We start from the raw sequence: 26,846 nt of genomic DNA, 5'->3' as shown, positions 1-26,846 counted from the left end.
ACACACACACACACACACACACACACACACACTCCAAATCATCATGTGACTTCAGTCAGCACTGTAAAGTGGGATTACAATTCAGTGTTCAGTGAAGGGTGCAGGACTCTCATCTCTGCCCCTAATCACCGGTCAGTCACGGGTCTTTCTTTGGGTTCTGAAAATCCTTTCAAAACCTTTACTTTTTGTGTATAAACATACGTAACTTAAAAATGTACAAAACTGAAAAAACTTTGAAAGCTTTGTTTCTGTGTAACTTGGATTCCAGTCATCTGCTGTTTTTGTGCACTCTACGGAAGACTGGGTGTATGATTGACGACTGAAGAATCTTCTGTTTTAATAAAATATTGACAAAGAGAGTCGCTGTGCTCCCCAGTTGGTGTATGCTGTTTATAGACTCGTGTTGCAAAACCAAAGTTACATCATCATCTCTGTTGACAGCCCAGGTAACATAACAGGGCTGAAGAATGGGATGAATGCACAGCACTGTAGGAAAGGCCCTCTCATCTCATTGACATCCCACTGGCCTATATACATCGAGTTTATATGGAGAGAAAAAATGAAAATGATGCATGAAATTATACACTTTCATAGTGCTGTTACGGCATGGTTGTTTCACCTCCCAGCTCATCTTGCAGCCCCACCCCTAGACAAGACACAGGAATAGGATAAATCCAAATAACTATAATCTACTCAAGTGAACTGTTATGCTTAAAACCTACCTATAAACATTCATCGAAAATTTTTCCCATGGACATGCGCCCATATGTCCAAATATGATGCGTATGATGGGCTGCCCTCTGCACTGAGGTCTGAGGCTGAAGAAGAATGATGTATCCATGTCTGAGTTTATTTTCTGGATTAGTTGTGGGCCTGACTTTCTCTTGTTTCCCCTGCTCTTATTACAGTACCTGTTGTAGCTTGTACCTTTTCCTGTTTTCACAACCCAGTAGTGTCAAAATCAAGAAATGAATTTGTTGGCCGTAATTTTTAAACTACATTTAATATTTTCTACTTTTCTCTTTTATGTATTTAGTTGGAAGGTGCCACTGCACCTGCTTCATGGCCTTATGCATTGCATGTTCTGTAAACAGGTCACGCGTCTGCCTGTTCACTGGGGGGATGTCGGGGGCATACCTTGCCTGGGGGTGCAGTCGTAATCTCCTCATGCGGGATCTAAGCTCACGACCTTGCGAGTCAGGAGTCCTGCGTCCGCCATCTCACAGGGGCCCCTGTGCACGAGCCGTGTCCGCCGCAGCTCCGCGTCGGGCCAACCGGCGTCCCACTTCTGTCTCCTCAGGGACCCCGGCGCCTCACCACCTTCAGCCGTGAGGGGGAGAAGCGGGCCCCGGCAGGGGCCTGTGTGAGACCCCAATGCACCAGCACGTTCATCTGGGGCAGGGGTGGGAGTCTTCACCTCCCTCTCGGCTGGCTTCCACTGATGGTGAAATTAAGTGATTTTGACAGTGTGGCTCTCCGCTTCCCCGGGCCACATCATCGGCACTCTACGAGTACCTCATATGCTGCTCTGATAATGAGGCTCCAGCCGCCACTGTCAGTAATCAATCATTGACTTGAAACAGGGGGCGAAGGCCTGTATCTGCTTACTTATGGACGTACCAGTTGAGGAGAGCCACTAAGGGACACAACCAAGGCAGTGCTTTAAACATTTATTTTCAAGCACAGGTGATCTTGGATTTGTTGGATAATATTTCTTGACAGGTCTGCCTTCTGGTTCAGTTCAGTGCAATGTGCAAGAAGGCTGATGTCATTGATGAAGAGTTCTTTTTATCTGGGATCAAACCCCCTCTACTTTCTGTGTTTCTATGCATCTTGTGAAGTGTGCCCTCAGTGGAAGCGTCCATAGATTGAACGTGAAACATTTCTGAGCCGCTCCAAATCTCCCTCTTTATTGTTGAAGGAACAATAGCACTGAAAAGGGCTGTGTAATTTACACTGACACAGCGCAGTACAATGAGATTAGCCCTTGAACACAAGTGATGTCCTCTAAAAACCTGGTATGCAATTCAGGCTCCCATGCCAGAGTCGATTTTCTTTTTTATTTGTATTCATATTGAGTTCCTGTAATCGCCTTTAGTACCAAATGCACCTGGAGCACACACACACACTGAGGGAGTTTGTGAGAATGTTTCACAGGTGTTCATGCTGTTCCAGGTGTTTATAGTGAAAATTTTCCAGTGACTTCTAAAACACGGCCACCCTCTACTAAAGCAAGAGACTCTAATTCTGCCATTCAAGGAAATGGGGAATAAAGGAGCTTTTGTTTCCATTGCTTTCCTACATAAATTGGATGCAGCTGTATAATTACAATGATTATGTGGCTTTATGTGTGTTACATATTTAGATGTATATGCAATATTCCTCTCCTCAGATCTGAATGTGTAGGTTTCTATTTTTCCATGATTCTCATCACATCCACACTGTCTTCCAGCAGGAGTTGAAAGTGAGATCAACCATTGGCTGTTTCTCATGCAACCAGTAGGGATGATGATGATGAATTAGCTGAAAATGCATATTTCCTTATTCACTAAAATGTTTTCATATTCAGACTTGTCAGCATCACCCAGACATGATGTCTAACCTTAACTCACCATTTTACCATGCAGCTAAGTGAGTTTGTTTTTCTCCCATTCCAATCCATTCTCAAACACAATTTTTCCACACCCCTGCATCAGAGCACTGACTCTTAGCTAAAATTTCTGCAGAACTGTCAGTGAGAGATGGCTTTGACAAATTAAACTCCTTCCTGATTCCTACTTGCTCCTCATGGGTTTCAACTTCAAATTCTGCGAGCAGCCCTCCTCAATTACAGTAGTTCCGCTCATGGGGATTGAGGGGAGGTGATGATTGCGGTCATAGGTCTGAAAGATAGTCTGAATTCTTAGCAGAGAACACTCAAGTTCTGTCCAACTTTGACGACTTTCACTAGAGTAATCTCTCAATGATCTACACCAACTTGGGTTCATCTGCTTCCTCCCAGAGAGGGTGAGGGAAAATGGAAGTGTCCATCTGAGGGTTTAATCGATAAGATGGGCTGAGCAAGCATTATTTCCCCAGGGTTTGCCACTGGTCTCTACGTGTAGAATGAGCACATACATGTAGTGAAATGCTCTCCTACCTCAAAATGCATTAGAAAGACGGGGTGTGAGGGATAAAAAGGGTGTAGAAAACTTTTAATTTCCCTCGATGCAGGTTCAGTCCAGGGTGGAGCTGATCTGACAGCAGGATATTCCCCTTGCTGCTTCCATGCTGTTGATCAACTGGAGAAAACTCTCAGAAGAAATAATGAGCATGCTAAAAAGGCTTTACAGTTCGTTTCAATTGCAACGCATGACTTCTCCCATTCTGCCCAAGTGGGTCTAAGACAGTCTGCGCACACGGGCATAGGTAGAACACATCACTGCTGATTGGAGTGACTCTGGGCCGATGTCTCTTAGAGAGAGCTCTTCCTCTCACCCTTTTACAGTTCTTCATCACATGTTCGTCGCTTTATCCTGTTACATTTCGCATGACTCAACGTGAGGATTCCTAAAGTGATGCTGTCACATTAAACACAATTAGCCAGAATGGAAACGGCTTCTGGTGGGTGATCCTGACTAAAACTGGCAACCCTTTTCATTTCGATTAAATGAATCCTCGATGTCTGTCATGGGCCATTCTACCCTCAAATCATGCAGGCTTAAAAATCACACTGCTTCATTCGAATTCACACCTGTCCCAGTTGAACACAGACTGAAACTGGCCAGAAACACAGAAAGGTCTGTGGTCGCAGGTGACAAGTGATGAACATGGATCATGGATCATGGATGAATCTATTCTTATTAAATGCCAAAGATTCTTCTGCTTCAGCCAGATCCTAGCTAAGCAGCTATAATGAGTGGTAAGAGGTCTTATTGTTTATAGGATCACAGCATTTGGAGCGACTACCCACCTATGGATCCTGACAGATCGTCCACTGTCCCTGTCACTGGAGTAGTGGGGATACTCCACCAAGCTATCGATAGGATTACCCAGCTGTAGAAGTTACATTATATACTAACATTCACTTAGTCAACTACGTGTGGTGTGGTGCACTGAAAATAGCTACTTACTGTATGGTTAATTGGCACATTTTCAACAGGGTTAGGGTTCCAGTCTAACCCTAAACATAACCCTAAATCTAACCCTAACCCTACCCTACATCTAACCCTAACCCTAACAGTGGCATCTCAGTGAGTCCAATAAAGGACAAACTGTAATGCATGCTCTGCTAAATGGCAGGATACATGCAGCCAGTTTGTAACATAGCCCTGGGTTACTGTAAAAAGGGCCGCATGAAAGTTTCTTTCAAGCTGTTTTCCTGTTTACCTGTAAACTACAAGAAATCTATGACAAAAGTAAAGACTGAAATAAAAAAATGAACCATCAGATGAGTCTCTGTTACACGACTATGTCACAACCCACTACAATGTTCTGTACATATTGTATGCAATTTTATGCTGAATATCAGCGTATTTTGCTTGTGTCTTAGATTATCCAAAAGTTACCACCACTGTCCTTCTTCCAGTTTATAGTTTTCCTGACTCTTTGTTAATATATGACTGGGATGCAAAAATGCCAGAGCACTCTTTTTCATGAAGATTGTTATATTGCTCAGGGTCTTAATAACGTGTCTTCAGTATTATGTCAGTCATTTTTGCATATGAACCACAATCGTGAGGGCATTGTAGGGGAGATGCCCTTTTGTGCTAAAATCACAGCAATTGAGTTCTGACCCATTGCAAGCAGACAAATACAATGCATTTTCCTTTCCCTCGATGAACACAGACTGGAAAAGACAGCTACAGTGTCTGGTGATGATTACCATAATTAGTAATTGTTTGTGGGCCATTTTAGGTTGATGGCCATCCTGGTTTCCTTTTAAAGATGTTTTCTTTGTTAATTTGAATAAGGAACATGCTTCTCATTTACCTTCTGCTTATTACTGAATTCAAAACACTTCTGTATAGTATGTTTTCTCATTGCGACAAACAGAAAAATATATATCTATTTGTTATAAATTGGTATACATTTTTTATTTTGATTTATCTGTCTCTTAATAATAGGAAAAATTCCTAGATTGCATGATTGGATCAGATGAACATGTCATTCTGTTTGGCAAAGTTGTGAAGTACTCCATTTCAAGGTTTCTCAACCCTGGTCCTGGGGGTTTTATGCTGGTTTTTACATAAACTGAGCTCTCCTACTTGGGATTAATTAAGGTGGTGATTGAACACAGATCTGGATTTTAGATCGCTTAACTTAGTGTCTCACAACCCTGTATGGTGGATGCTGTTTCTTTTTTCCAGCTGTATCACCAGTCAATAAAAATCACATTTGGTTACTAAAACTGTCTCTGTTAAGATCAATTAGTTGCTCAGTTTGATTAACTGATCTTCCAACCCTTGGACTATTTACAACTATTTACAAAGTACTCTTCTCAACAGAAGTGAATACCTTACTTTATGGTTCATTGTAACAGTTTGCGCTACATCAATAAGGTTGAATATGTGTCTGTATGACCTACTTCAATTAAGGACTCAAACTAACAGGAAACACAATTTTACATGCAATACTCTGTTATTGCAGGTTATCGCAGCTTCAGCAAAACATTTCTGTAATAACTAGCTCAGGGCAGAAACTAATGATGCAATCTCAAATACAGATCAGTATTCAGTTAACGGCATGATCAATCCTAATTAAGAGAACTTTACCAGAATGAAAACAGTGGGTACCCAGGACCAGAGTTGAGAAACCCTGCTGCCCTATGTTCAAAGGTGACAGCATATCACAGCATTACCCACAAGCAATACAAGCAACATTTTATAAGAAAACCAGAGAGAGAGCGAGAGAGAGAGCGAGAGAGAGAGCACCGGTTGCAGGGATTTCTGGCCTGGGCTAAGCCCCCAATGTTTCAAGATCCTAACAATGCTTCTGTGGAGGGCCATTATGTTCCAGGCACACACATTGGCTCATATTCATATGGAGTTTAACACAGCAGTTAGATTTAATGCAGTGTCTTCCCCCTGTAATTATTTACATAATAATAGTGAATAGCAGTCAACAGTGTATATGTGTGTTTATGTGTGTATATGTGTGTATATGTGGATATGTGTGTATATGTGTGCATACGTGTGTATATGAGTGTATATGTGTGTATATGTGTGCATATGAGTGTAAATGTGTGTATATGTGTGCATATGTGTGGATATGTGTGTATATGTGTGTATATGTGTGCATACGTGTGTATATGAGTGTATATGTGTGCATATGAGTGTATATGTGTGTATATGTGTGCATGTGTGTGTATATGTGTGTATATGTGTGTATATGTGTGCATATGTGTGGATATGTGTGTATATGTGTGCATATGTGTGGATATGTGTGTATATGTCTGTATATGTGTGCATACGTGTGTATATGAGTGTATATGTGTGCATATGAGTGTATATGTGTGCATATGTGTGTATATGTGTGTATATGTGTGCATATGTGTGTATACGTGTGTATATGTGTGCATATGAGTGTATATGTGTGCATATGTGTGCATATGTGTGCATATGTGTGTATATGTGTGCATGTGTGTGCTTATGAGTGTATATGAGTGTATATGTGTGCATGTGTGTGTATATGAGTGTATATGTGTGTATATGTGTGCATGTGTATGTATATGAGTGTATATGTGTGTATATGTGTGTATGTGTGTGTATATGAGTGTATATGTGTGTATATGTGTGCATGTGTGTGTATATGAGTGTATATATGTGTATATGTACAATGCATGTGTGTTTAGTATGCCAATAAACAGGATGTGAGAGAGGACCTGGCTGAACCTTGAGATGCTCTTTTGATGTTATTCATGAATGTTATTCATGCCTCGCAAAATTCAAAACTCAAATGGATGTCAGTTTTAAGTACTCAGAAATGTACTGTATTCACTGAATGCTTTTGTTCGTAAGGTTACAGCTAAGCCTGGCTTCATTAGAAAAAGGAAAAGCATTCTTTCGTTTAGTTTTTCAACAGATTGGTGTCTTTTTGGATAATTGACCTTGTTGTGTGACTTTGTGACAAAAGCTGTCCAGCAGCACTAATTTTCCGATGAATGGGATGGAAAGATGTCATGAGTCGTGAAGGGCCTTGTGCCCCTTTAGGTGACTCCTTGGAGGAGATGCTTGACTCAAGAATGTCAACTTGACTTAAGCAGCATGCTGCACTGGTCTGACTATGTAAAGGGCAGCTCATGCTGGCATTGGGAGTGAGGAGTAGTAAGGACTAGCTGAAACAGACGTAGACCCTCCTATCCAGAGTGGGTTACATTGCTTTTATGAATCAGTTGTTTCATGTTATCCATTTACACAGCTGTTTACTTAATATAGGAAAACGTTTGAGAGCTTTTTGATAGTGTTTGATAGTATGCCACACTCCTTGATCTTGAAAACCTAGGAATTGACGAAGGAGATGTCATTCAACACTCAGCTATGAAGGAGAACATTCGAAAAGAATTCTATAGAAGAGTCAGGATGGTACTGAAAGGTGAGCTTAATGCGGCTAACAAGTTTGAGGCCATTAATACATTAGCTATACCAGTAGTGATATATAGCTTTAACATCATCAATTAGAGCCTTAATAACATCAAAAGGAATGACACCAAAACAAGCAAAATGCTGACCATGGAAAAATTCACCACCTGAAAGCTGATGTTGACAGACTCTACATACCAAGATCAGAAGGAGGACGTGGCTTAACCCAACTGGAGTTGACTTTTAAAACTACAACCTTGGACTTGGGCTTGGACACATATCTATCAACTTCCAATGATATGCCTCTCCAAATAGTGAAACAACATGATAGTAATAAGAAGTTATATTCCATAAAAAGAGAAGCTGCCAAGTACAAAATTGAACTGGGAATCTCAGATAACATATCAACCATTAATGAGGCAGCTAACAGCTATGCCCGATGAGTCAGAAAGAAAGAAAAGCTACTCGGACAGCAACAACTACAACAGAACTGGGAGGAGAAAGCAATTCATGGGAAATACCCAAAAAGAATAAAAGAAGCAGACGTGGGCAGGTAGAAGACCACTAATTGGATCAAAAGCTGTGGACTGAAAGCAGAAATAGAAGGACTGATCATTGCAGCCCAAGACCAGAGCCTTGCCACCAGATCCTATCACCATCGAATAATCAAAGATGGAATAGATCTGTTCTGCAGGATGTGTGGTAAATTTGAGGAAACAATCGACCACATTATCTCCAGCTGTCCGGAACTGGCAAAAACAGAATATATTTCTAGACACAACAAAATAGCAATATATCTGTACTGGAAGATCTGTAAGGAATACAATATTGAAACAACATACAAGTGGTACCAACACAAATCCAATACTGTGACTGAATCTAATGGAGTGACAATTCTATGGGATATGCCAATTCATGCTGACCGAGAGATAAGTGAAAGCAGACCAGACATAATTATCAAAATGGACAGAGGAAGAAAGTGTATGTTGATTCATGTAGCTGTAGCATCAGAATGAAACACATCTGTCAAGCTAACTGAGAAACTATCCAAGTACAAGGATCTTGAGATTGAGATCAAAGGATGTGTGGAATGTCCACAGAGATTATACCAGTGGTTATAGGAGCTCTAGGACTTGTAAAAAAAAAAAAAGGCTTGGAAAAATATACCAATAGGATTCCAAGTAACATCAACATACAAGAAACTCAGAAGGGTAACCCTCCTATTAACAGCATACATTTTGCAGAGAGTGCTCTCCATTACATGAAAAACAAATTATAGCATCAAAGGACCATTGTTTGGACCCGGTTTTATATATGTCTTACAAGATGGAAGACAGAAAATATTATTATTAATAATAATAATAATAATAATAAGAAGATGAAGAAGAAGAAGTAGAAGAAAAAAACTTGCAACAACACATTGATTGAATTGTTGAACTGAATCATGTTTCTACATGGACATAGTACAAGTGGGAGTCACATTTCTGAACATCTGCTGGAAGACTTATAATTCCACAATTAAGTCATGTGTTCATAAAAGATACTTACTGCTACATACTATTACTAATACTCACAGCGCTAATACTATACAATCTTCAGCTCTGCCTCGTGGGTTTGAAAAATGAATATAGCATACAAAAACAAGAAAACAGAAATCTGTGAAGCCCTTTCAGACATCCTGTCCTTTTTGAATGCCTGTGAAAGAAAGGCCTCGAACCAGAAGACTCTAAACCAAGGACTGCTTATGCAATGTAAGTCAGTGTGTACACAGCTGTTGCACTATTAGGCACATTAGTATTAGGGTTTATGTTGCTTTGTTTTCTTGTATTTCTATTGTTATATATAAATATACAGTAAATATTCCACAGATTTCCATTGCCTGATACAAGAAGGGAAAAGATTTGTCTCCCATCCCCAGGACTTCAAATGAAATTGAGCAATTTGCTGAGGAGGCTGTATGAAGGACTAATCACCACAGCAGCCTGTAGCTCTGTCCCAACAGGTTATGCACAATGGGATGTAACATGATTAATTCTTCATTATTTGTGATTAAACTGTGAAAATCCAATACATTACTAACTGAACATTTATAGCACACTAGCGGTGTGCTATCAAAACACAGCTGTGCATTAACACAAGGCTGTTAATATGTCCATTTGAAACAGATATGAAAGAAAAATAATACTATTGCTAGTATAACTACTACTAATAATGATGAATTTAATTGGATTTTATATAAATTCTAAAATCCCAGGTTTCTGTGCATAAATACAAATAGTCTGGATACAGTCCATAATAAATAAACAAAAGCATCAGTAGTTTTCTGTATCTGACAATAAAAGATAACATTTTGAGGAATAAAAACACAAGGACATAAAGGTCAGAAGTAAACTCTAAGACAAATACAACAACAGGTTTTTACCCCTGTGTATGTCATTTTAACCACTATCAAACTGAACTCCTGACTCCTGAATTACATCTGCCCTTTTCAAGTGAAACAGAATTGTTAAAATGGACTACTGTGGACTCAGAAAGTACCACGAGGGTCCACAGAAAGTACTTCTAATTGGCATTTAGCGTGAAAAGAATGTCCTTCTAAATGAAATGGATGAGGGACATATTATGGAATACTGTATGTACGTATGAGTAGCACATGTACGGTTAGCGCAGCCATGATGTCTTGTCAGCGTGGCAGAAGGGACGTGCGAACGTTTAATAAGCTCATTGCAATAGAGTGAACCGGTGGCGTGTGCCCGTAGCTGTCACCGAAAGCAGAACACGGTCACGAAATCAACAGCGTGTCACTGCCGGTGACGTGACGGTTTCACCGGCTTTCCGCATGCGCTCCCCCGCAGCGCGAACGCATTCAAAGGGCTCGGAGACGCGGCGCTCTCGCTGCCCGTGAAGGGATTCGGGCGCTTAATTTCCCCTGCATGGCACGCATCCAGCGCGCCACCGCCAAAGCCGCGTCTGGCTTTCGCGGTAATCAAATTAGAGTCGGGATAAGCTCGGAGAGGCTTCAAAACAAATCTGCTGTTGAATCAATGAAGAACGACTGAGGCGATATTTTAGCTTATGGCATGTTCTTTTCAGAAGGCATGCATGTGTGTATGTGTTTGAATAGGGCCTATATGTGTGTGTGTGTGTGTGTGTGTATCTGGTGCAGAAAGAGAAAAACAACTTGGGGCAAGACAGATGTTTCTCCATATGAAATAAGCACATTTGCCCCTGCACTGCACAAAAACCAAAAGCTTCATTTCCCTTTAACTCATTTCCTGCCATAACTTTGAAGTTTGTCAGAGACCCCTGAGGACAGACGGATGGATGCACTCAGGTAGGGGGGGTGGCGGAGTAAGGTCCAGAGTGTGTCCGTGATTTCCCCCCAACTCCCTGACAGGATATCTGGGTGTATTTTGGATGCAGAGAGCTGAGGGATGACTGGCACTCTCCATACTTGCCTACATCGGTGTTCCCAGAGAGACGGGGGGACAGGGGGTGATGTGCTGGACTGAAACGGCGACAACAGCCCACACTTGTCATTTTCGATTCCCTCGCAGATCTTGAATGGTCTCTCGGTCTGTGTGCAGCTGATGTGGCCCACTCAATGATTCTTACTGACAAGGACAGGAAAACTACCCTACCCCTTTCATGATCCCATGACTCTACACAGTCAACAACATGTGAAGACTGACCACAGAGAGGCTAGCACACACAAATCAAAGACCTCCTGTTGCACAAGACCCTCAAGCATGAAGCTGATACCCCAGCACACTCCTCATGTGTTTGCTATTGTGGCTAATGGATAACGGCCATTGCTAGTTTAGATGGTTATTGCAGCGTTTCTCAAACCTCTCCTGGAGGACCCCTTGTCCTGCATGTTTAAGATCTCTCCCTGCTCCGACACAGCTGATTTAAATGATCAGTTTGTTATTAAGCAGCTTCCGGAGTTCATAACGAGTTGATCATTTGAATCAGCTGTGTTGGAGCAGGGAGAGATCTAAAACATGCAGGACAAGGGGTCCCCCAGGAGATGTTTGAGAAACGCTGGTTATAGGAGATTTTTCCATACAAACTTGTGTTTCCTTAATCTTGTTAGTCTATTATATCACACTGTTTACCACACTAAGCCTGTTTAGATAATTAAATGAAACAGAGTCCGTTATGCTCTCCTCAGGGAGAGCAGTAAGCCATGCTTGGCGGAGAGCTGCGGTTTTAGCGGTGCGTTACGGATGACCGAGCCTCCAGGTGCCGCTGCCTCTGTGATTCACTCTGGCTTGCAGGGGCCCTGGAGGTTTGCAGGTGGTTGATTACTCAAGCTGCCTGTGTAGGCTGGGGGGAGATCACAAGATGTGAGGCACAGAAGAGGAGGCTATTTTTTGTGGTTTTGCACAGTAATCTCTGCGTGCGCAGAGCTGGTGCACTGGCCAGGGAGTCAGCGACTTTGATCATTGGTTATTACTGAGCCTGCAAAGGAGGCTTGGTTACAATTGGCTGGTTGCGTGGCAGGGATTTGTAAATGTAGACATGCTGGTGAACCTCACTCTGAGTGCTGGGTTCCTCTGGTTGAGGTTACCATTTCCCCATGTCCACCCAGATGGTCAGCTTATCACACAAACTGCAGGGTGGACCCAGGTTTGGGGGATTGGTGATGCCGTGGTTCTTGACAATTTCCCTGACTGGCCCCATTGTGGCCACAAGAGCCAATTTGATATCATTGAGGCAAACTAACACCTCACGCTGGGCCAGTCGCTGGAATGGAATGAAATAAGGTGACCAGCAGCTTGAGAATCTGTCATTCCAACCAACTTCGCTATCACATCTTAGGCCATGCCCATTCCCCAGCATCCCCAACTCTCAGCCCTACTCTCCCCCCTGGTCTCAGGGGCACAAGTGAGGTTAAGGACGAGGCCTTACACTTCACTCAAGCCAGACTAAACCCTAACAAAGAGTGGGAAGAAAAAGCTGGCCATCCATTAGCCCACACCTCCTGCAACCGCCACTCCCAATAATGCCAGAAGGGCCCACAGGCTCCTGCTCTAGAGTGACTTTGGAGAGGAGTGGACCGATGTACGTGTGAAAGCACAGGGGCTCCCAGTGAGCCCCCCCCCCCCCTCGATCGGCGGCCTCGTTCGTCTGGGCGCTAATGCCTTTCCCGCCCCTTCCCCTCACGAGTATTGATTCGACACGCCGGAGCCCCATCGTTAAAAACCTAGGTAATGGATGGCAAAGGAGAAAAAGGAAGAAGGTGAAAATGGAAGGAGGGGAACGTGAGAGTTCTCCACGGGGCTCGGGCGGCGATCACGAGTCCGCCCGCTCGACTTCAACAAAAGAGGTACGCCAGGGAGAGAAGCGCCGCGGGCTGAGTCATCAGGCATTAGCGATCCGCGCGTGTTTATGCATGCGGTACAAGGATGGAACACTAATAGGACATTTATACCGTTTCATGCTGCTGTGCTTCCTTCCTCTGTTTGGGTACTTTTGTTGGGCTCTGAAGGAGGGGATGCACAGTCTGATGGGGAAAGGAATGGGGCTGCAGTCCCTCCCACTCCTCTCCTCTTTAATCTTGGACGTCCAGGGTGTTGCTGCCCAGCTGGCTTCGGCCCGTCGGTCTCATCCCACATGGTGTGATTCTTCTATCCAACCAAAGAAGCCCAAGAGCGTCAGGCTCTATTTAGGTTTGCTCAGAGCCATGTAGAGAGAGAGTCGCATCAACTCCGTTCTCTCCAACGGAGCATTGTTTTTTTACAGCAATGGAGCCTCTCAATAGTTCCCAGACGTTAGCAGCAAAAACTAGCAGCACAGTAGAGTTGCAGCAGAATAGACCGTTTGTGATGCACTTTTAAAGGGTAAGATGTTTAAAGAATCAGATTGTATATTATCTGCACATCTGAATCATATTCACATGTGCATTAAAGCATGTTAATGGATTATCCCCCCCTAAATTAGTAGATTAGTTAAATTAGTAGAGGGAACGTTAACAGATAACAGATTAGACTAGGATACTGGATAAAGTCAGCAACACATAACATCAACCACGAACAGCCTATTAATTTTAAATTCCGTTCGCTTAATGCCATTTCATCCAACGTTGTGGAATTAGAGAAAGAGGCTTCTAAACATGATTTTTTTTGCGGGGGGGGGGGGGGGGGGGGGGGGGGGGTTAAATATTAGTTACATATAACATTGGGGCATGTGATTGTAGAGTGGTGGGTGGAGGTGGTGAAATGAGGATATCCATTTTGGAGTACGAGCTAACGTTACACAATAATAAGGAAGAGAGCTATTTTTGTGATATATCACTATTGATATTGATTCGGTTTTGCAAGCCTTTCCCTGTTCCTTATTTTTTAATAACCAAGCATTAAGCTTCCCAATGGTGTGGTCTTTGTTTGTGAAAAAGTGCAAATGCAGTGTTTGAATATGATTACCTCACATATTTTTTTGTTATTGTAATCTTTAGTGATAGTAAGATTGCTCCTGCTGACTTGAGCCAATGATTTTTTTCTCCTCTCCGTGTCAGTGGGGAAACCGTACATTCATACTCCTTTCTCCGAGCGATTGGAGCATCCCCATGCAGCACAGCAAACCATGGTGGAGACTATATGCAAGGACAACACGGAGGAAAGGGCACAGACAAACTGCTTGACATGCTATTCATGTTTCTGAGTTTATTAGAGATGTATTTAATGAATTCATGACATGAATTCATTGATAGTCACCTGTCGGTCTCCTTCTGTCCTATCTGAAAGTCATAAAGATGACATTAGTCATTAAGATTACTTAGGCCCTCAGTTACCATGGGATTACTGAAACCACCATGAATTAAAGACATGTAAGAAAATTAATCTGATCTGAATTTTGAAACATCCCTTCCCCTCTCTCTAAATATATCAATAAACATTAGGATATGATTGCTCTTGACTACCATACAAGTTTAAGAACATAATATTAACATAAAAAAAAGAATTCAAAGCAACAAACAACAGCAACACGCTCTTTAACCAAGATAATGTTAGCCTACAATATGTCAACAAGGCAGGTAACAATAGCTGTTCACACTAATCCTGAAATAGTACCAAATTATACTTATATATTATACAATATGCCATATAAATATTGTAAATCAATGCATTTATTGACTACTAATTACCAAAAATCGCAGTTCTGTCTGTATTTACGCATTCAAATTGCCCGCCAAGAACTTCCTGGAACTATCTAAAGTCTACGTGAATCACGTGACGATCAAGCATTTTGAACTTCCTTTGACGTGACTCACTACATGGCTCTGGGTTTGCTACGCTTGTCCATTGGGGCAAGCCAATCAGAGGTAGCTGAGACAAAAAGGGAGCCAATCAGAAATATCCATGCTGGCACACCACCGGCTGAGACACGAGCAGTACCGAGTTGCAAGATTCTCAAGATAAAGCATGTGTGAGTAGCAAATGACTTGAAGAACCAGTAGAAGCCTAGAGCAATCACCCTGGACCAGCCAATAACAACCCACATGCTTTGGGTGTCTAATGCAGTGAGCAACTCAACAGAGTGTCTACTTCTGAAACAAGCTTGGAGGTGCTGTTGATATTCAGCAAAGGTGGGGCCTAACTCAGTGGGATGATGCAATATGCTGCAGTAGGCCATAGAACTGACCCCATAGGACTGTTTCTGCTCTGACCCCTCTGTCACAGGCTGCCTCAAATACTGATATCCCCTGTGAAACCAGCAGGTACCCAGTGCCCCCCCAGGGGGGTCAGGTAGCTTGGGTTCGTGTTTGAGGTGGCAGATGGTATAAGTGACAACGGGTCTGAAGTGAAGTGAGTGCCAGATGAAGGGCCACCACGGTCTGCAAGAAATGTCCCCACCCCCTCTCCCTCCTCCTCCCGTTTTCTTCATTAAATCTCCCTCCTTCGCCCTGCTGGAGGCCTGGCGGGAGGCATACGTAGATGGGAGATAAGTAGATGGGAGCCATTTCCCAGTATGCACTGGGCCCAGCCTCTCACTCACCACCACCAACGGATCAGATTTGCTTGCGTAGAAGGAAATGCTCTTGAAGCACTCTGGCTCCCGGTATGCCAGGATCTAAGAAGTCATTGCCTGCCTTTGCGCTCCACTCTTGTGCCTGTCACGGCAGCCCCTGGGGTCAAAGGGGTGAGACAAAGCCCAGATGGTCACAGAGTGGTAGTCTCTCTCTCTGTAACTGTGATCTCATCCCTAAAGACCTCCCTGAAGAGCTCCCTAAAGCTGTAGCTATGGCAGTTGTGTGTTTGTCGCTAATGGAACCAGGCTGGGCGATTCAGCTGTGCATTTGTTCTGAGCAGAGCTGGGCTGGACATGTGTGTTTTCTGGGTGTGTATGTGTTTTACAGACTGCTGAGGAGGGAACTGCAGCTTTGCTGGTGTGTGTGCCCTGCAAAAGTGCTCTGGGCTGTGCGATGCGGCCGCCCCGCTGTGTGCTTTGAACAGCGTTGAATCGAACAGCGTGTATCCGCTCAAGCCTCAGGCATCGTGCGTGTCCCTGACCAGATCCTGACTGAAACAGACAGAGAGGCCGGCGTTCAAACAGCCCCCGGCAGAAGAACATCAGGAGAGCTCTCAGCGATATTACCAAAGAGAACACCTCAGTCACTTCCTCTGTGTATCTGTTTCGTTTCTGTCTGAATTTTGGCACAGCTCAGCAGAGGACGGGACTCCCCGTGGACTCCAAAAATACTGACCGTGACAGCGATACTGACCATGCAGCGCTTAGCTTGCAGGCCACGCTTGCCGGACAGAGAGCAGAGCTTCAGCGGTCAGCTGGAAGATAAGGGAAGGGGAAGTGGCATCTTTGATCAGTGTGCTTTGACTCTCAGATGGTGTTTGCTGTTTAATGCCACTGTGGGGAATCATGGGTAGGGATAGACCTAGCACGGTTCTTGTGGTGTGGTTCAGAGCCTGGGAGGTAGGGCTGTAGGAGGGTGGGGAGATGAGGCAGGTACTCTGCTCTCTTGGGCACAGTTCAGAAACTCCTGAAAACAGCTCAGCACAGGTCCAGGAACCTCACCTGACTGCTACCACACAGAAAAAGAACACAGCTAAGGAGAGTATAAGACCCTTCCAGCACCATGAGGACAGATAGTATTCGGACGCTTGACCATTACATTGTAATGACATTGCATTCAAATACATATACTTTAATATGGAGTTGGTCCCCCTTTTGCAGCTATAACAGCTTCCACTCTTCTTGGAAGGCTTTCAACAAGATTTTGGAGTGTTTCTGTGGGAATTTGTGCCCATTCATTCTGTAGAGCATTTATGAGGTCAGGCACTGATGTTGGACGAGAAGACCTGGCTCGCAATCTCCGTTACAGTTCATCCCAAAGGTGCTGGATGGGGTTGAGGTCAGGGCTCTGTGTGGGCCAGTCAAGTTCTTCCACACCAAACTCATCAAACCATGTCTTTAAAGTCCTTGCTTTGTGCACTGATGCACAGTCATGTTGGAATGGAAAAGGGCCTTCCCCAAACTGTTGCCACAAAGTTGGAAGCATAGCATTGTCCAAAATGTCTTGGTATGCTGAAGCATTAAGATTGCCCTTCACTGGAGATTATATATATATATATATATATATATATATATATATATACACACACACACACACATATATATATCTATACTGTTTACAAAGCCCTGAACACACAGGCCAAACCCATCTTCTGCTGCCATCTTCCAATGGCTATGTTGAGGCAGGGGTGTAAGTCCAGTCATAATGGTTACTTTCTGGACTATTAATTTAGAGGAGCTGGACTGAAAGAGTTAAACAGCTCAGCTATGCTTCCAAAGGTTGGATTCGGAGGGGCATCCTGGTTCCAGTTCTCTGTGTCAGGAGTAGTTACAGGGCAGCTTGTTGCTCATTCGCAATTTCCTCAGCAGAACCTCATACACATGCGCAGACAAAGAGAAATAATTGCTAGTGATTGATGTTTGCGATGGAGTTGCGCTTTTTAAATGTGTGTCTCACGGATGTTTGCTGGAGGGAACTATTTGCAGAGCAGTGATTGAGCTGAACGCCTTGTTTCATTGGCATTCATAGCCCAATGCATCTGCCTTAAGTTATTAACTCATTTAGGCACGTCCTCTGCCACCTGTCCCTCTGTGCACTGGGTCATCTTTTGCCATTTTCAAATGCCCCTGTAATGAGGAGAGCATCTGCACGCCTGACAAAACATTGTGATAGAAACAAATGAAATCTCATTTATGAATACCGTATGGTAAAACAGAACATTACTTTAAGAAGAATGCAAAACTGCTGTCGGCGTTGCTAAAGAGATTTAAATGCAAGATTGTCTTATCCTTAAAAGTTCAAAAGACGGGTTGGGGGGGGGGGGGGCACAAAAGGGCAGGTTTCACATTAACGGTGCAGACAAGTACAGACCAGTGAAGACCGATACCTATCTTCTGCTCTGCATAAGAGAGATTGCTGTGAGTTTGAGGCACAAATGAAGCTGGGCATTCATTCCTGCTCTTCCATTATAATCCTGTCTATTCTACACTTAAAGACTGATATTGCTTCTGAAGGTAGGAGCCATTATATGGCATAAACATCAGTGGCTTTTGAATGTCATTTTATACTAGGGAAAAAAAAAAAAGAGATCACAAAAATAGCACTACCATTCAAGGTAATGCGTCATGTGTGTACGGTTAGTAAACTTGTATTCTGTAACCTGTAATTGGAACCTTGAAACTAGTGTTTGTATGAATCTCACAGGTGGAGGAGCTTCTATGCTTTCATAGCACCAGTCTTTTACTTCTCTGCAGCTTAAAGAGCTCTGAGCCACCTGCGAGCTATGAGATTTCTGCCCTCTCACCTTGGCTATCTGTGAACACAAAGACTTGAGTCCTTCCATTCGATCCCCCACTGGCGCTCAGACCTGCCCCTCTCTTTCAGCAACCCAACCACTGATACTCTCCAGCCATGGTCAACTGTGACCAGCATATTGTTACAGACAGAACTGCTGAAAACAGTACAGTCAATAGGACGGCTCGCTTGAGCATCAGATGAGCCAAAGGCACTACTTGGCGGTTGGGGACCAGACCTCACAGTCCAAAGGAGCGAGGAGTGAAGAAGGCGCAAGCGTGCAGGAGCGTGATGACTGAAGTAATGGGTTAAGGCAGACGGCGAGCTGATCGATACGCCACGCACCACTTCCATTCCAGAGGAGAAGGCCCCGCGATCAATCACGGGGTGAGAGAGTCTATTCATCGCTGGAGTCATTCCCATGAGCTTTGTGGAAGTGGAGGAAGGAGCCGGGGCTGACGGACAGGGCAGCGGGGGGAGGAAAGGACACGCCCTGTGCTCACAGGGAACGAAACGTTGCGCTGCTGCTCTCTATTCAAGCCCTGATGGGACTAAACGCTCACCTGAAATGCACACGATCAACCCACAATAGGAAACAATCCTCACACAGAACACCCAACACAGTTCTGCTACTCACCATATTACTCTAAACACACACAGTTCTCCTACACATCATGTTACTCTATACACAGTGTTCTTACTCACCATGTTACTCTATACACACAGTTCTCCGACTCACCATGTACGCTATACACAGTGTTCTTACTCACCATGTTACTCTATACACACGCAGTTTTCTTACTCATGTTACTCTATACACAGTCTTCTTACCATGTTACTGTATACACACGCAGTCTTCTGACTCATGTTACTCTATACACACACACTGTTCTTACTCACCATGTTATTCTATAGACACACAGCCTTCTTACTCATGTTACTCTATACACACACAGTCTTCTTACCATGTTACTGTATACACGCAGTATTCTTACTCACCATGTTACTGTATACACACAGTATTCTTACTCACCATGTTACACACGCTGTCTTCTTACCATGTTACTGTATACACATGCAGTCTTCTTACTCACCATGTTACACACGCAGTATTCTTACTCACCATGTTACTGTATACACACGCAGTCTTCTTACTCACCATGTTACACACGCAGTATTCTTACTCACCATGTTACTGTATACACACACAGCATTCTTACTGATGTTACTGTATACACACACAGTCTTCTTACCATGTTACTGCATACACGCAGTATTCTTACTCACCATGTTACTGTATACACACGCAGTATTCTTACTGATGTTACTGTATACACACAGTCTTCTTACCATGGTACTGCATACACGCAGTATTCTTACTCACCATGTTACTGTATACACACGCAGTCTTCTTACCATGTTACTGTATACACACACAGTTTGCTTACCATGTTACCGTATACACACAGTCTTCTTACTCACCATGTTACTGTATACACACACAGTCTTCTTACCATGTTACTGTATACACACACGGTATTCTTACTCACCATGTTACTGTATACACACACAGTCTTCTTACCATGTTACTGTATACACACACGGTATTCTTACTCATCATGTTACTGTATACACGCAGTTTGCTTACCATGTTACTGTATACACACAGTCTTCTTACCATGTTACTATATACACACACACAGTTTGCTTACTCATGTTACTGTATACACACACAGTCTTCTTACCATATTACTGTATACACACACAGTATTCTTACTCACCATGTTACTATATACACACGCAGTTTGCTTACTCATGTTACTGTATACACACACAGTCTTCTTACCATGTTACTGTATACACACACAGTATTCTTACTCACCATGTTACTGTATACACACAGTCTTCTTACCATGTTACTGTATACACACACAGTCTTCTTACCATGTTACTGTATACACACTGAATTTGGTTTACTTGCCTCATCCACTCAGCCCAGAAATACAAAAGCTGATCTCACAGCCTTCCAACCATGCCATCTATGGGTCACCAAACTCTGATCTCTGTATAGGGAAGTACAGTAGGTAAGGAGCCAGGCTGTGGCCCAGATGATTGCAGGTTTGATTCCACCATTGGGACCACCATTGTACCCTTCAGTTACATCTACAACCAGAAATTGGATCAGCAAGATATACATTTGTGTAAATGTGTGAAAATATGCATTTACTGTAATAAAATACGTATTTATTAAATACAATGTACACACTGCCAATGTATATACACGGAGTTGCCACTTTATTAGGTACACCTGCACTTTCTATGAAACATTGCACAGTCAGTGACAGCATCACATGTTCAGACTATGCTATTTAAAGCAGGTAGGCAGGTACCTATGGGTTGTGTGTGTTTGTGCAGTTCAGAGGGAGAATGAACAAGGCAAAAGGTTTAGTTGTCTTTGAACACAGCATAGTAGTGGGCAACAGATGTGTCAGTGTGGGTGTATCAGAAACAGTTACCGTCCTACGGTTTTCATGTGTAACAGTGCCACAGTGTATGTGTGTGTATAAATATACATGTGTATGTATGTTGCAGTATTTATAAACAGAGAGTGACAGAGACATGTATTTATTCTTAGTACTACTTCACTGCTTCTGAAGCATTTAACTGGAACTGCTTCAACAAAAGTAATCTGTACATATTGGTGTGGATAAGGTATCTGCTATGTGACACGTGCAGATAAATATAATCAATTGTGAAATGTAGCCACCGAAGTAAGGAAGCAGTCGCTGGCTGCAGTGGAACAAGAGAGGATCTAGCCAACATGTGCCTTGATACCGTCTGTAATCCATTACGCTGGAAACTACAAGAGATGTACTGCATTAAATCTTCAGATCTACGGCAACTGCACGCGAGACATCAGATGGTGAGAGACACCGCTTTACACAAAAGCAATAAAGTATCCCCTTTTTCAGGATCCAGAACAGATGTTCTGAATGAACGCTCAAAAGGAGAGACTGTTCATAAGGCTAAAAAGACTGTGCAGGCTGCACCAGCGCTTTGCAGTTTGAAGCTTGCTGTTCTACAGCCAGAGCGCCATCTATTGGAGAATGGGTCTCATGACATGTTCTTAGGGGTATATAAAATTAATTCTCTGTGCAAATGTGCACGAATATTTCATTGTACCGACTTGATTACCTGCTTTCCTTCAGGCAAACACTGCTGAATTGTCCATTGTGGACAACGCCAATGATGCTAAAACTGTATTAAGGTCCCACTAATTAACTATTAATACATATTCTTTAAAATTGGGAAATTGGGTTTTTTTGCAGTGTGAGTTGCAGTGGATCACCTCTTGAAAATTACTTATAATGTTCTAAAGTAAATGTTCACTTGTTGATACCACAAACCATTCACTGATTTGTCTTGTGGTGTCTGTCCTAAAGTTATTTGTAACAGATGAGTGATTTCTATTTCACGACAAGCACTGCAGGCAAAAAGGATGTTATAACAATGTAATAAAAAAACTAATCAATGGGAACTTCTTGTAAATGGTTACCTAAACAAGAGAGAGAGGTAATGAGCTAATCAGATAGCAGACCAATCTGATAGTAGCCAGTAAGGACACACCGCTCTCCATATTTTGCAAAACTTTTAATTGAACAAAATTATTTCAATTCTCCACACAGCATCAGAGGTACAGTACCTTGCTTCTGGGTCTAAACGATTCATATATGCACCTTCTCTTTAAATATACATACAGTGGAAACAAGAATTAAATAACCATGTTCAATAACATTCAGACATATTATACTTTAAAAAAAAACAACCATCCCAGATATTGGAGGATCAACAGACTCTTCTTGGTAAACAAGGGGACACGGCCAACGCAAATATAAAACGAATGAACGACAAAGTCCTTTTCTCATATTTTTCTTGAATTAGTGTGTCTGTGATCAGCTACGTGTAGGCGTGACTCTGAGAATCACATTACTAAGAGCTGTGTAACCGCTCAAGGTGGGAGGGGTTGGGCCCACTGACAACGGGCAGGGCTGAAGTGGCACATTTGGTTGGACGTCGACAGACATTCGGCCCCCGACAGGGGTTGGACTGTCCCCCCTCCTCTCCGCCTGCACCCAACGGCCGGTTTTCTTCTACAATCGTTCAGAATGTTCGGATGCCTGCGTGTCGAAGCTCACGACCAGGCTACGGTCCTGCAGTCCCGCATAAGGTGAGTTCATGACCCCTGTACAGGTTACCAGGCAGTGAGGTGAGGGAGCTCAGACCTACCACAAGGGGGCGATGTAGAGAGCAGACCCGCTTTGTGTGAGAGGAACTGGAGGCTGAGCACAGGTTAATCGATGACTATTGTCTTTCGCGAATCTGAGTGTGGAGAGGGGGAAAAAAGTAACTTCTCTCTGCTTTCCTGGAAATCCTGAACAGAGAGTAGATTCATCGGCCAAGGCATTGCACAAGCGCTCACAATGGTCTCTTAGTGTGAAGGTGTTTTTTTTTTCTGGAGGAATTTATTGCCCTGAACCATGGGAAAGGTTGTCAAGGAATTCTGAGACAGAACAGTCACGGAGTCATGGGTGTCTAAATGAAAAGAACAGTATCAGCCAATCACAGAGCTGAGTCAGCCCGAACTCTGTGAACGGGCTCCTCCTGTGCTCTTTATTGGGTCGGCTCACTCTGATTAGCTGTACGCACCTGCTTGCTTATTGGCTTAAATAAAAGTCAAAGGAACGGACGGGAAGGTGGTGCAGGGCTGGCTCCGCCCAGCGAGCGCGAAAAGTCCGGAGCTAAGGCGTGTTCCTGTGCGGGGCCGCGCAGGGGGGCAGGGCATCACAGCAGGGGCCGTACGAGGTACAGCTTCTCCCCGTGCTCGCTGGTGAAGATGGGCGCCTTCTTGTAGTGCTCCACCAGCTGGTCCATGGTGGCGAAGCGCCGCTGGCCGATGCAGTACACCCCATCCACCAGCTGCACCTTGAAGTGCTTATTCTTCCCTGGAGCTTTCAGAGACACGGAGAAATCGCTGGGCTGGGGAGAGGGATGGGAGTGGGAGACGGTGAGAGGGATGAGTAAGAGTGGCAGGGAGAAAGGGGGAGGAAAAAAAAAGAAAGGGGGGAAGAGGGGAGAGAGCAGGGAGATAGGAGAGAAAGGGGAGAGGCAGGGGAGGGGGAGAGAGGAGAAGAGAAAAAAGGGGAGAGCGGGAGGGAGGAGAGGGAGAGGGAGAGGGGGAGGGAGAGGGAGAGGGGGAGAGAGAGAGAGAGGGGAAGGAGGGTGAGAGAGGGGTCACAAAGGGGTTGAGGAGAATGGAGAAAGTCGGGAGAAAATGTTTCAGTATTCAGGGTACAGCAATTTCTGTTACTCAACTACATTTAAACAAAATTTGCAAGCACATTTTTTAAATAAAGATTAACCTAAAGATTTAAAAAATGGAACTTGGGCTTCAGGAAAAGTGTAATTGTGCTGGTAACCTTTCTATATCTAACTCTGAACCATCACCACAGGCAAACAAGTAAATTAGTGAGGAACTGAATCAGTGCTGCTATTTTCCAATAAAACGGTTTTAATATTTTGATCTGTGTGACTCATGTTTATAACCTTCCAGCTGAAAGAAGGGTACAATCTACTTCTACTCAACTTTTTTCTCTGTAGCCAAGTTTTTATAGCCTTACTGTACTAAAAACACGTTTTCCATTTGCAAATGCATTTTTTTCCACATCCACTCATATTTACCAAATCAGGACATGCACAGGCAATTCACACTCCTAGTGCTTCTACATGAGTGTTTCATTAGGTACTGCACCATACAGCCAGAAGGAGGCACCAAGTCTTCACACTAGACTACGCAATTACTGCATATCTGTGGGAAATACTGTTCTCTTGTCTTTTTACAAAGATATGGGTACTGCCCTCGTGGCATTATCTTGATCGAACTGCAGCGCAAAGAAATTATTAACTGGAAACATAACACCTTATAACAAAAGCTCTTTGCAGCTTCTGTGTTTTATAACCCATGGTGCTAAGAGATAAAATGAGACTACAACAAAAGCACACATTCAGACCGAAGTTCAATATTGCTTTGCAACATGGCTGCATATCTGGGGTGGATCAAAGCTCTGGTTAAACTGTGTGGATTGGCTGGATCTGTGGTCAGGGTGATAATGTCAGTTATGTCCCTTATGGTGGTCACTATGGTGTCCTCTAGCATCAGTACGCTCTTTTGCCTGACAGACTTGACTCAGATGGGGGAGGCATTTTCACAACACACACAGACGACAGGCACAGAGACCTTAATCTACCACACTGGTGGAAAAAACAGCAGCAGGGTTGGCTGCAGAAAAAAAACACAAACAGCTGCAGAAATCTAGATCCTGACAACATCTATAGAACCCAGACAAACAGGAGCACGGTTCTAGAACCTGACATCACCTGAAGAACCCCAACAAAGAGGCTTCTAGATTCCCCAATCTGTAGAACCCTGACAAATAATGGCAGGGTTCTAGATATCCGTTGCAACATCAGCAGGGTTCTAGTCCAATCCTGGTAAAACATGCCCTGACACATTCAAACTAACCTTAACATGGCGCACTCTACCTATAATATTCTGATACAAAGATCACCCCAGTAACTCCGCCCCATGCTCCTGTCGGCCCCTCCCCCAGCTCACCGAGGATTCGCTGTCCCGCACCAGGAAGTCTCCCTCCACCCCTCGCTCGTTGAGGGCGCACTCCGCCTGGTGCCGCGTCACGTTGCCGTAGTACCAATCCTTTCCAGCAAACTTGCCGGTGCGCGAGGGCCCCGTGCGGGCGACCTGCGGGGAGTGGGGGGCGGCAGCGTGCCCCGCGGGGGCCGGCCCATCGCTCAGCACCACCACGTAGTTCTTGGGCACCAGGCCCACCTGGCCGCGCGCGTTTTTACACCTCCACCACTCGGGGTCGTTCTCCGGCTTCTCCACCACCTCCATGGTCTCCCCCTTCTCGAAGTTCAGCTCCTCCTCCGTGGCGGAGCTGAAGGGGTAGAGAGTCTGCACCACGTGGAGCGCGCGGGCGCCCTGCCCGTTGCTGACGGCCGCGCCGGGCCGCGGGGCCTGGAAGCGGGCCGGCTCGGCCGACGCCTCATCCACCTCTTCCTGCACGTAGTTGGAGGGGAACCAGCCCACGCGGCCGGCGTAGCTGCCCCGCCACCAGCCGTCGCTGCACTTCTCCATCACCACCACCCGCGTGCCCTTCACCAGCGTCAGCTCGTCCTCGCGCTCCGCCGCGTACGCGAACTTCACCAGCGCCGGGACGTTCAGGTCGTAGATGCGCTCCGCCCCGCCCGCGCTGCCATTGGACGGGTACTCGGCGTCCGTGCTGGGTGTCGGCGAGGTGTCGCGGGCGCCTGCCTTCCTCTTCGTCTTACCCAAACCTGACAGAGGACGGAGGGGGAGACAGAATGTCAGAGGAACACTAAGACATTTACAGCAGTAGCAGCATATTGATCAAACCAAACCCATACACAGTGGCATTTCTGTACCCGGTATTATTCATTACCCATAAGGCTTAGCAGTATGAACATTTAGGCTTTAACTGCTTGTTGTATTGCTGCGGTAATAAATTACAGCTCCCCATCCCTCCGCAGTGGTTTAAACATTTTCCTTAATGATTAGCTTGAAGCAGACTCTATTCTCTCTCTCTCTCTCTCTCTCTCTCTGCCTCTGCCTCTCAATGTGTAGGGTTAATAAGTGTACCCTGTAAGGTTGTGTGTTCACAGGCAGCAAGCTTTAAGAACCAGGAAGAAGAACAGCTTTCAGAAACCTGAGTGGGGAATCCATGCCTCTTTCTATCCACGTAGGTTCACCGACAGCTATGTCTCCTTGTTCTCTGTCTCAATAAAGGGAAAACACTGACCTTCAGCATTGGAGACAAGCTTTTGTAGTGTTCTACATCCAATTAGCAGAGGACGTGACAAAAATATGGTTTTATACCTACGAGTCTATCGATTTTTTAAAAATTCTTTTATTGATCGAATCCATTAAAGACAGCCCATATGAAAGAAGGTTAGCTACAGCAGACCTAATAGGAAAGATGGAGTGTGTGTGCGCATGGGCTCGCTTCATACAACAGGGAAGGGGAAAAAGCTGCACAGGAGAGACAACAAACTTTCTCCGTCATAGATCAAACTTTTATTGCCTTTTTTCAAAGTAGAGCACTTCTGCCCAGGGGAGAGGAGAAGGCTTGCTGTCAGCTCCTGTCAGCATCTGAGTGTACGCGTGTGTGTGTGTGTGTGTGTGTGTGTGTGAGAGAGAGAGAGAGGTAGAGAAGGGGAGAGATATAAACCCCCTCCCACTCCACAGCAAGGTAAGGGAGCACTCATAAAGGTCACCCGCTTCTACAGACTCCACCCCCACCCCTTCTCATCCCTGTCTTCCCGTGGAAGCAGACCTCCCTCTGACCTCTGTGCTCTTGAAGCCT

General features: G+C 44.3%; 1 protein-coding gene across 1 annotated transcript in view; it reads right to left on the bottom strand.

Moving 5' to 3' along the window:
- Positions 1-22,098: 22,098 nt before the first annotated feature.
- The window catches only part of LOC118786321 (cytoplasmic protein NCK2), a 66,561-nt gene continuing 61,813 nt past the window's right edge, over positions 22,099-26,846 (bottom strand). Inside the window, exons 3-4 of the mRNA XM_036541465.1 lie at positions 25,061-25,800; positions 22,099-23,424 (exon numbers count right to left, since the gene is read on the bottom strand). Coding sequence (XP_036397358.1) covers positions 23,230-23,424; positions 25,061-25,800 — 935 coding nt within the window. The 3' untranslated portion in view covers positions 22,099-23,229. The remainder of the gene's footprint in view (positions 23,425-25,060; positions 25,801-26,846) is intronic.

This window comes from Megalops cyprinoides, chromosome 11 (genome assembly GCF_013368585.1).
Source record: "Megalops cyprinoides isolate fMegCyp1 chromosome 11, fMegCyp1.pri, whole genome shotgun sequence".
Taxonomy (NCBI): Eukaryota; Metazoa; Chordata; class Actinopteri; order Elopiformes; family Megalopidae; genus Megalops; species Megalops cyprinoides.
This window is presented reverse-complemented; position numbering and strand designations above follow the sequence as displayed.